Below are 10604 nucleotides of genomic sequence, written 5' to 3' on the forward strand. Positions count from 1 at the left end.
TTGTATTGGTTAGCATGCTGGGTAAATACAGAGAGAGGGTGAGACATGACTTACCTCAGTCAAGGTCAGAGTGCAATAGCAGCTGTCTTAAAATTTAACAGTATTTAAAGCAATCAACAGCCAATCAGAGGTCTCCTATCAAAATACCAACTTTGATGCTGTTCATCAAAGCATCAAAGGAGGTATTGAGAGAGTGTCCCTGTCAATCAAAATAATCTTCTATTTCAAATCTTAGCATCTGGTTGCTATGGTGATATAACCACTTACTGATGAGGAAGTTTTGCGATCATTTATTTCTGTAAATAAATTTGTTTCATTTTGGTGGACTTTTAATTGCATCATTCTTGCAGCATCTGATCTTTAATTTTTTTAATGGCTCCTGTCTTATCACCTTCTTGTCTTAGTATTTATATATATATATATATACATATTATATATATTATATATATATATACAATATATATTTACATATATGTTTATATACATTAACATATGCATGTAATAAATGAAACAAAATACATTGTTCATTTCGTCGTGTAACTCTTAGCCGCAGTATTTCTTCACAAACGAACATGTGAACATTATACAACCCAGGATATTTCCAAACAAAATTCAGACTTAAATAGTTTAAATTTATTTTACCAAGAGGTTCATGTCACACTGTATGGAGAATATTTAAGATAAGACGATTTTCTACAACCACAAATTCCATTGCACAAGTGTTTTGCAGCAGAAAATACCTTCATAGGTGTCTATGGATGAGAGTAATACAACTCAGAGCTCAAACAAAACCTAAAGAATCACGGAGACGGATGACCAATTACAATACATATGATTAACTGGATATGAAATGACTTCTACAAGAGGATATGACATTTTGACCATTTTGCGCAGCCCTAGTTTTCATTGAAATGCTTGTTCTCTCACATGAAAATACTTTGTTCTTTAAAATGCACAACAATGTTTGTCAGTAGGACTTCCTGATATCTTCCTCAACGATGAATGGACACACATTCTGTTCATCCACCGACTGCCCTACCTTACACATGGCATGAGAGTATGATTTTGAAGGTCGGATTTCAAAAACATCTCAGAGTTAATTTTTACTGTTTTAGATTCTTAGTACTGGAGATTCTTAACATCTTTCTGTCTAAAGTTGATTTTAGGTCTATTTAAGAAGACGTGTACTGTTTGTAGTGATCTATTAATGCAAAATGCAACCAATTGGTAGCTAACATGGTCTATCAATGAGGCCTAACTGATGTGAAGTTTCCTAAAAGAAACAACAGTTGATATGTGACACTGATCCACTTCTATAGAACACACAGCAGAGTGATGATGTTCAGCTGACCTCTGTCCGGTCTCACTGATAACCAGCTCTCTGGACTCTGCAGCTGTCTGACGCACACCTGTAGAAGCCTTCATCTTCCCGTGTCACATTCTTAAGAGTCATCTTTACGACTCGGTCTGAACCGGACGAACTGTTAGAGTCAATCAATGCTCTGTTTTTAAAGAAGCTGGTTTGTTTGTGTTTGCCGCTCTGATGCTGATAACACAAGGTGACATCGTCATCCGTAAACACAGGGGAGGCTTGGGTCTTCAGAATTATGTCGCCATCTGTGGAAGAAAAATAGAAGGCAAGATTGAACTCCTACTTCTTTTAGCCCCTAAGGATGCTGAATTTTTGCGGGCGCAAACATTCAGCATCCTTAGGGGCTAAGCCCCCCCTTTCTTTCAAACCTAGAAACGCCCCTGCCTCTCACCCTCATGGCCCTCAGAGGATAAATGCTATATAGAAGTCGCAGGAAGAGGGAATATCTCAAACAGTTATAATGTTTGGTGTTAACCATGATTTAACAACAGATTTTATTTTGAATTTAACCTCAATCTATGTCCCCCTAAAAACGTGATTTCAATAAGTTCAGTGCTGAGCATCACAATTATTCATCAATAAACTTTATGAAGAGTAGAGTTGTTTTCTACTTCCCTTGATTCTTAGTGAAACTGTATTTGTGTTAGAAACATGGCAGAGCTCCAGCACTGATAACATGGAATGTCGAGAGATGCATTTCTTGGCACAAAGCCAACCAAAGTAAACCAACCCAATGAACAACTAACATGGCATATGCACAGTCTGATGTACTTTTAAGGTATAATATGACACAAATAGGGATTAAATAATAGGAAATCCGCTGAAATGGAAACTTCTGGTGTGAGATATTTTGCAAAGTATATCAGATCAATCCTATGTCATAGACAGTTAAAGACTAAAGATGATGACAGTGACAGTTACAGTGTCAGTTAGTTCCTATAGGCTACCACCTCATATAATGTAACATGATTATTTGTATTGTTCTCATTTAACAAACTGAAAGAGCAGCAGCTTTCTTGGTTCACGGAGGTTATGTTTTCAACCCTGTTTGCTTGTTTGTGAGTAACATTGTGCAGAATCTCCTCAACTGATTTGCAAAAAAGGAGCGAATCCACAATGTTTTTTATTTCTTTCTTTAACATTGAGAAATAGGGCTATCTATGATTGTTTGTAATTTGTCGAGCTTGGTTGAATTTAAAGGGCCTGTTTGGGCCTTGGTGATCAGATGTGCTCTACTAGGGGATTTAGTTTTGTACTGGACCTTCTGTCAAAAGGCTTCAGAGACCTCCCGAGCATATAAAGATAAAATAAGTTTGATCAGAAGTTTATATTCTAACCTATCTGTGTATCTAAACTTAAGGCTGACTCTCAACTCTCCACACTATAGCTGCAGGTGCAGGGATGCAGCCTCTAGGTGTCAGCCTGAGACCGCACATTGAATGCAGTATGTACAGTGGACACCAGGTGGCTGGGATTAACAGTGGCTGTGTAGCTAAAGCTGCTACACTGTATGCGCACTTGTGGCCTGTGCAGGCCCACACAGACACTGATCAACAGCTGAGAGCAGCCACGAGGCGCTGCAACTGTTTCTGCATAGTTTCCCCCATCCTGCCTCTCCGCAGTCCGATCCACTGACACAGTGTGGACAGGACGAGCTGTTGGCCAACACACTGTGGATGTGTGCAAACAACCGCTCTCCTTCAGTGTGCTGTGAGTGGCGGAGGCCGTGCTGCAAACATGGAACAGTGGGGACGGGGATAATCAGAAGTGACAGCAGCTTGCAGCTGTCACATGTTTTGGCAACTGTGTGTTTGCCTCACGTTGGTAATCCTCACAGCCTTTCTGCGTTTCAGGATCGATGATATGAACCAACGGTTGAGGGGGTTTCTCTGTGTTTTCACCATGGCTGTAATTTTGCTCTGGAACGCTAGTGAGGGTGAGCACTGATCGGGGGTAGCAGGGGGGCTACGTCACCTTCATGGACTCGCTGGGCTGTATCCGAGCAGTGCAGGAGTCAGCTGCCTGTCCCCTGTCCCCGGTCTCCACACCGGGACCGGGTCTGGAGGCCTCTGCTCAGAGCAGAGGCCGAGCAGAGGAGACACATCCTGTAATTTACACCGTGGATCAGAGACATGCCTGCGCTGCTCTACTCGTTTCTAGGAATACTTGGATACAGGCCCAGAGTTGGTGACCCCCAGAAACTGAATGAGCTCTCTCCCATATGCATGTACAGTTTGTCGGTGTGTGCCTTTTAGCTGAGCCGTAGTGGTTTGTACACACCAGCCATTTTCTTATGTCACAGGGTTTTTTCAAAGCACATAATCCTTATTATATAAATGGTATTATTTATTTATTTATTTCCCCCTACCCTGAAAGGGACCTAGAGTGTACGTGAGGGATGAAGCAGCTGTATCTAAATAGAACAGGGAGAGTCAGTGATGCATGCTGGCATCCAGCGCTGACAACAGTGCCACAACTTGTAGTGTACCTCCAGCGGAGCGTCTACTTACAGCCCCCTTTGCATATGACCACAGCAGAGATGGAAACACAGGATACATAAACAGTTGTGGTGATGAGTCATACCTCACACGATCATCAGAATACACACAACCATTTCAAATTAAAACAGGCAAACCTGCCGGATAAACTGTGCAGGGCATTGGTTCTTTTTCGTCACACCGTACAAAACGATTTATTTAAAAAAAAGTTTATTGACATCAGAAGCAATTTAATTTTCAACAATAAACAAGGCGTTTTTTTTCTTATTTATGCTATTACAGAGGTACATAAAGATCAGTAAAACAACCGTGATACGTCAATCTTGATAACGTCATTTCAAAATAAAAACACACAGGAAAGAGGAGAAAAAGAATAAACACTCAGCTCTAACTCAGAATGATTTTTTTATGTGCTGTGCACCGCTAGCTAGGGTAAATACTGTAAGCTCACTCCTTTACACTGTACCAGGCAGGATAGTGGCCAAGGAACTACCACTGGAAAAATAAGACTGGCAGAAAGATACAGACACAATACTTGTGTAGTGTTAACTATACAAAAAGGAGAAAAAAACTGTACAGCATAAAAACAACTGATATACACAGCCTTTTTTGTTGTTTTTTTACCCCTTGGATACTAACGTATTTTCTTTCAGTAAGTGAAGTGTGTACAAGGGGGTTAAATGCTTTATAAACAAGAACATGACCACTATATATATGTCACTCTCAATCTACTCGTCATCATCATCATCATCATCGTCGTCTTCCTCGTCCTCTTCATCATCATCATCATCATCATTTACAACCTTCTTCTCAGCCTTGGCCGGGGCTTTTCCTGGCGCTGCGCTGCCTGGTTTGCCCTTAGCGCGGTATGCAGCGATATCCTGCGATTTAGAAAAGACAAGATATTGAACAAACGTTGGCTCTTAACAGTCATTGTAATTGAGTCTTGATGAGGAAGAGCAGTCCAACGTGAATTCATTGTTAAAGTGTGCTACGATAGGTGAGTTGTTTCTTTACCTTCTCATACTTCTCCTTCAGTTTAGCAGCCTTCTTTTCGTAGGGCTGCTTGTCCTCTGCAGCGGTGCCGTTCCACATCTCACCCAGCCTCTTGGCAACATCACCAATGGTAAGACCAGGGGTCTCTCCTTTCACCTTAGGGCGGAAGTCCGCGCAAAAGATGAAGAAGGCAGATCTGGGGGGAAAACGGAAACAGTTTTCATATTATCCCTTTACAACACAAGTATATTATATTTGTTTTATTCTGCAGAGAGACATGCAGTACTTACGGGGGTCTCTTGGGGGCATTGGGGTCCTTGAACTTCTTCTGCTTTCCTCCCCTGACTGGCACATAGCTCATCATCTCTCTCTCATAACGGGCCTTGTCGCCGCGGGCCAGGTCCTCAAACTTGCCCTTCTCCTTGGCAGACATTGTCTGAAAACAGAGAGATTATTAGCACATTGTTGAATTTGTGGCTACACATTTTTTTTACCCTCAAGATTCCCCCGAGATGGTGCTTCATAATCTTTCTTATTGCACAATTTGACTGTTATTAAGAGCTTTACAATGATCCAACGGCCATAATCGGAAATTCCTTTTCTCACCTTCCATCGCTCAGAGCACTTCTTGGAGAACTCGGAAAAGTTAACGGAAGCTTCAGGGTGCTTCTTCTTGTGCTCCTCCCGACAGGTCTGCACAAAGTATGCATAGGAGGACATCTTCCCCTTGGGCTTGGTTGGATCCTTCCCCATCCTTATGGTAGTTTATCTGCAAGCAAGTAAAAACGGTCTATGCACAACTGCACAGATAATGAAAAATTATTATCATTTTACAATTTGTTTTATTATTAATTATCTCTTTAAATCTTAAAATTAAAAAGATTGATGAGATAATATTAAGATACGTATGTATTACTTTAAGTTCACCCATACTTCATTCCAACACAACGATCACGCCTTTATTTCTCTCCATTCACCACTAGTACTGACAGAGCTGTCAGAGTGACCCGCCCTCCTTGCTGTCAAACTGGAACCAGTTGGCAAATCCCGTTATAAAAAATAAAAAAAATCAACGAAAATTGAAAATCACTTTCTTCATTTCATGATGCGACCCGTAAGCTGTCATTCCACATTAAACTCACTGTACCGAGATTTCTTCTCGTTGTGTTAGTCCGTTAATATTTTTCACACTTCCACATGTAACCTTAAAAGTTGTCTTTAAGTAAAATATGAACTAAAGCTCAGTCCTGTGTGGGACTCTTCACCGTGAACTCACTGGCCTCAGAAACCATGACTCGTGTTTTTGCAAAAAAAAATGAAAAATAAAATTAATCACCATATATAAATATCATGTGTATAAAGAATAGGGCTTCGGGGAACAACTCGTACCATTCGTGTTCGTGTTTTCGTGAAAAAACAACTTTTACACAAAAAAGAGACAAAACACACAAAAGACGTATTTATTGTAAAGTAAAACACCAAAAACTGCGTCTGGATGCGATCTAACACTCATTTCCTCCATGTCTTCCATCTCTGTCATTCTGGGAAAAAATCCGAACTGTTTTAAAAATGCGTTTTAAAACGCGTTATATTTCCTCTATATTCGCCCATGAAACGCTACAGCAAGTCCCCAAGTAAAGCTGCGTCGAGCGAAGTAGTAATGGCGCATAGGCTCTCGTTGAGGAAAAGGAGGTCAACAACGACAGCAATATTTCTTCTTCCATTTTGTGAGAATGCCTTCCTCATGAAAGAAAGTCCCCCTCAAATGTCTCCGCCCGCCCCGCAGTTCGCTTTGCAACACGGAAGATATGCTCGAAAAGCCGGCGATCCTGGCAAAATATTTCCCCCGATGCATTTCTATTGCACTGGCCGCCTTGTATAGTAATACATTGGGTCTGCGCTGTGTCTATGAGCGGGCTGAGCCACAGACTTGGTTTCTATGAGCTCCTAATGGCCGCTCGTCTTCATCCACTAACATGGAGAATATGGCTCCTTCTCTTTGTGTCAGCGCACAGCCATTGCACTGCATGCAATAGAGGGCAGAGCGACCGCGGCGACCACTTCACTTCGGAGACCGATTTAAAGCCCTTGTCAGCGGCGGAAAAATCCCGCGATGGTGCCGTTGGAACAAGGGAAGGCTGGGCTTTTTTTTGCCGTCGTTAGATGCCACAGTTGCGCGTTCGCTTCGCTAGAAAAGCCGGTTGGAAAAAGTTGAAGTGAACTGCGCCTCTGTCGCTGGCTTCCCATTTGCCTCGCTGCCCTGTTTCCTATGCGAATACAGTCAGCCATTACAGTTAAAGCGCAGCTCGTGAGGCAATTTTTCCACCGTCTTCTCGGCTGAGTTCAAGCCGACAAACCCACGGACGTGTGCGCCTTGACACGTCCTCTCTTTTTCCCGTGTTTCCCCGAATTTTCTGCCTCTTTCCCCGGGAGCCGCACGCTCGCTGCTCCACGCATGACAGTCATTCAGCCTCGCAATGCACTGCAATGGCTAGCTAACGGGGATCTTCTACCATTGTCGCTAACAGCGTTCGTCCGCTCGACATTACGGATTTTTTACGCGATAACCACCGTTCGACTCGCCTTGACTTTCAACACACACCACGACGACAACCCACAGAATTAATTCTATTTGGCAGAATCGAGTGTTTTCGTCGAATTCGCTCAAGGTTAATATTATTTTCTTGCCCATTTTTTTTTCCCCTTACAAAGCGTCTGCCCCTCACTCCCAGGCACAGAGACGTCAGCTGCCAGGCGCCGGCTATTTCATTTTCTTTTTAGTTGTTGTTGTCTTTTTTACACGGTTTTGCACATAGAAAAAATACACAAGCGACTAAATGTCTTAATTTCAATTGTGGTTAACACGCACAGATGTTAACAATGGCTTTTTACATGATTTTTACCCGATTCCGAACAGTTTGAGTGTGGCTGAGTGATACTCACCGAGGGACAGTCTCTGGATCTCAGTGCTCTGCAATGGCTGTGTATGAGGGAGCAGCGATACGCAATGTCTTCAGTCTTCAGCTCGCTAACATTACTCTCGACGGGGCCCGCGCGCGATTGGCCGGCGCCCGGTCTGCCGCGGCTGCGATTGGCCGCCGGCTTTTCATTGTCCTAATAGAAGACGCGCTCCGATTGGCCGCCTTTTGTGAAACGTCACCCAAGTTTTGCGAGGCGCGTGGATACGAAAACAGCGGTGCGCGGCGTGCGGGGAGCTGCTGGTAGTAGTGCAGGGTGTTCGCCATAGTATTCACTTCACTACGTCGAGCGCAGTGTACAGCGGAGGAGTTCAGTGAATGAGACGGGGGATCGGAAACGGGCTGCAAGGCGCCGTCCGATCCCAATGCACGGGCCAACCCCCCTCTCTCCTCATGCTCATTCCCCCCCAACGACCACCTCCATCGTGCGTTCCTCTGCAGCCCACGTGAGCTTATTTGCACAATTATACCTAAAGTGCGTGAGGAGAACTTCACGCGTTTCTCGCGCTGGGATGGGAGGTGTTGAGGGTCTGAGCTGCGCGTTGGAGTGACAGCACGATATGAACCCAGCTAATCATGTGTCCCTTTGATTGCTGTGCTAAGTGCATCATTTTAATTTTCAACACATTGCTGGAAAAAATAAAAATTCACCCTGGTTAAGATGATATGTTCTTTAAATTCTCTTACTATCTCTTGATTATCTGTGTCATTAAAACTCATGTTTACTTGGTGCTGTGGTTGTTTACATATGAGTCTGAAGTCCCCATTATGATAATCAGACCCATGATAAAGGTATTTAATATATATATTATTTTCCATGTTTCTCTGCACAATACGTTTTTGTGCCTCATTCCTATGGGGCTTCATATAGTTGATTGGAATCGTGTAGCTGATTGCAGGATGTTAGTGAGAGAGTTAAAACACAGATCAATATGATCTAAGGGCTGCACTGTTCGGTTTAAGACAAAGATAAAGCAGTTAATAGGCAACATAATAATTTAATCCCACAGGAATTAATTTGTTAGTGGCAAAGAGTCCGGTTCTGTTTCCAGGTCTGTTTCCATAGATATAAATGTACGGGTCCCAATGATAAAAATGTCTGTATCATAGTCTCAATGCAGATTTATTTCAATGTTTAACCCTAGGCACTTTGCAGTGCAGTCAAATGGTTGAAGCACTAAATTACAATATACTCAAATAGGAAAATGACAACAATGAGAAAAGCATTAATTTCAAAAATCACTGTCTCCAGCTATAATAGGCTATATAAACAGAATAGGGCTTTCACACAATTTCATATGTATTTTTTTATTTTTAAAGGCTGTTGTTCCTGATGTGTAACGAATACGTGATGAATACGTCTCATCACACAAGGTGTTCCTAGTTTTTTGCAAATTTGTATCTCTCATGCAAATCTTGTGTTAATTCAACAATGTCTCTTTAACCTTATTTCACTGTGAATAATTCAGCTTACTATACCTGTACCAAGAGGTGTCAGGAGATTGTGTTTGTTTATTTGATCGATGACAGATATTGCACATTTATGCTATTCAAACACACCTAATGACCTTAATGACCCTGTGACCTTGATCTTTCACCAGGATAAGGTGCCAATTTTTTTGAATGAGTGCGTCTTGCATATTAACTGTGTCGTTACGGTGTTTACTGATATGTAACTAATACCGACATTAAAACGTTTGCTGCGGATATATCGAAGCAGGGGGTTACATCTATTTATCATTATTATCATCATTATCATATTATCACTTATCCACATAAAGAAAATATGAATCTGTGTAGATTCATATTTCAGGTGCCATTCCGATTTCTGTGACCCAGTGACCCGAGCACTAGCGCCACCATTAGGCCAAGCTTAAGAACAATTGATGATTCTTTGGCCAGGCCGGGCCCACAAAACAAATCTGCTAAATGATTTGAAGCCAATAGAAATACATTTTTCAAGACGACTTGCACACTTTGCTCAAAGTGGAGGTAATGTAATCATCTGAAAGGCTTGTCTTGTCTTGTCTGTAGAAATGCAGTGGTAGGGGGTGGGGTGCTACGATCAAGAAAATGTCCATGTTCATTATGACTTGCAGAATACAGTCATATACCTACAGGGGATAATCCTGTATGTGCTTGACATTGGTTAATTATCTCTCTGAACATTTTAATAAGGAAATTGGTATTTAATAAAAAGGCCTCTGCTCGGCAGCACGTAAGGAAACAAAGAAAATGGCTGACACAGAGTTTATTCTTATCCCTGAATTAAGAATGGGAAGGGTGAACTGATTCTAAATGCCAATCACAACCCAGACTCAGGCCACATGTCTGCTTGTGATGCTGCCTGTCTGTGTCTCATTTTTGCACCAGGAGATGCCACGGCAGGCAGAAAGCTGGAGCCGATGGAGGCGGCCGGTTTATGCATTCTAATGAGTGCTCCCTGGGAAAGATATGCAAATTCATTTTGTCATCAAGAGGAAAATAGAGGACAGGAGAGCAGCAGATCCAGGAGGGGCTTATATGGGAGAGGAGGGCACATGCAAGAGGCAGGATTGGGTGGAGATAACGTGTGCGCAAGAATGTCTATGCATGTGTGGGCTGGGGGGGTGGGGGGGGGGGGGGGGGGTACAGGAGCAGGAGGTGTCAGAGCTGGGGCAGTATTATAAAACCAGAGCCAGGGACATATGTATCCCCCCCACACAGCCATCCCCATCAAACCAGCTCCACCCCTCCACTTATCCCACAGCCAAAGACAGT

The 10604-nt window shown here is 42.6% G+C and overlaps 1 protein-coding gene across 2 annotated transcripts; it reads right to left on the reverse strand.

Annotated features, from left to right (window-relative positions):
• Positions 1–4063: 4063 nt before the first annotated feature.
• Positions 4064–7945, reverse strand: LOC128457208 (high mobility group-T protein). 2 transcript variants are annotated; one of them, XM_053441794.1, is made up of 5 exons: positions 7810–7945; positions 5473–5666; positions 5157–5302; positions 4888–5062; positions 4064–4751 (listed from the first exon to the last, which is right to left on the reverse strand). In XM_053441794.1, exons 2-5 carry the CDS (start codon positions 5617–5619, stop codon positions 4599–4601), a joined length of 621 nt encoding a protein of 206 aa, XP_053297769.1. In that variant the 5' UTR covers positions 5620–5666; positions 7810–7945; the 3' UTR covers positions 4064–4598. The 2 variants fall into 2 exon arrangements, with proteins under 2 accessions (XP_053297769.1, XP_053297770.1); XM_053441795.1 differs by having other exon boundaries at positions 5473–5635; positions 7810–7943.
• Positions 7946–10604: the final 2659 nt, after the last annotated feature.

Source organism: Pleuronectes platessa, chromosome 15 (assembly GCF_947347685.1).
Source record: "Pleuronectes platessa chromosome 15, fPlePla1.1, whole genome shotgun sequence".
Lineage (NCBI taxonomy): Eukaryota > Metazoa > Chordata > Actinopteri > Pleuronectiformes > Pleuronectidae > Pleuronectes > Pleuronectes platessa.

What these genes read in the sequence shown, in the direction of transcription:
- LOC128457208 (XM_053441794.1), bottom strand. Translation starts at nt 5,619, where the DNA reads ATGGGGAAGGATCCAACCAAGCCCAAGGGGAAGATGTCCTCCTATGCA. An exon ending in AGTGCTCTGAGCGATGGAAG is followed by an intron (nt 5,303 to 5,472) that starts GTGAGAAAAGGA and finishes CTCTGTTTTCAG; the next exon opens with ACAATGTCTGCCAAGGAGAA. An exon ending in TGAAGGAGAAGTATGAGAAG is followed by an intron (nt 4,752 to 4,887) that starts GTAAAGAAACAA and finishes TCTAAATCGCAG; the next exon opens with GATATCGCTGCATACCGCGC.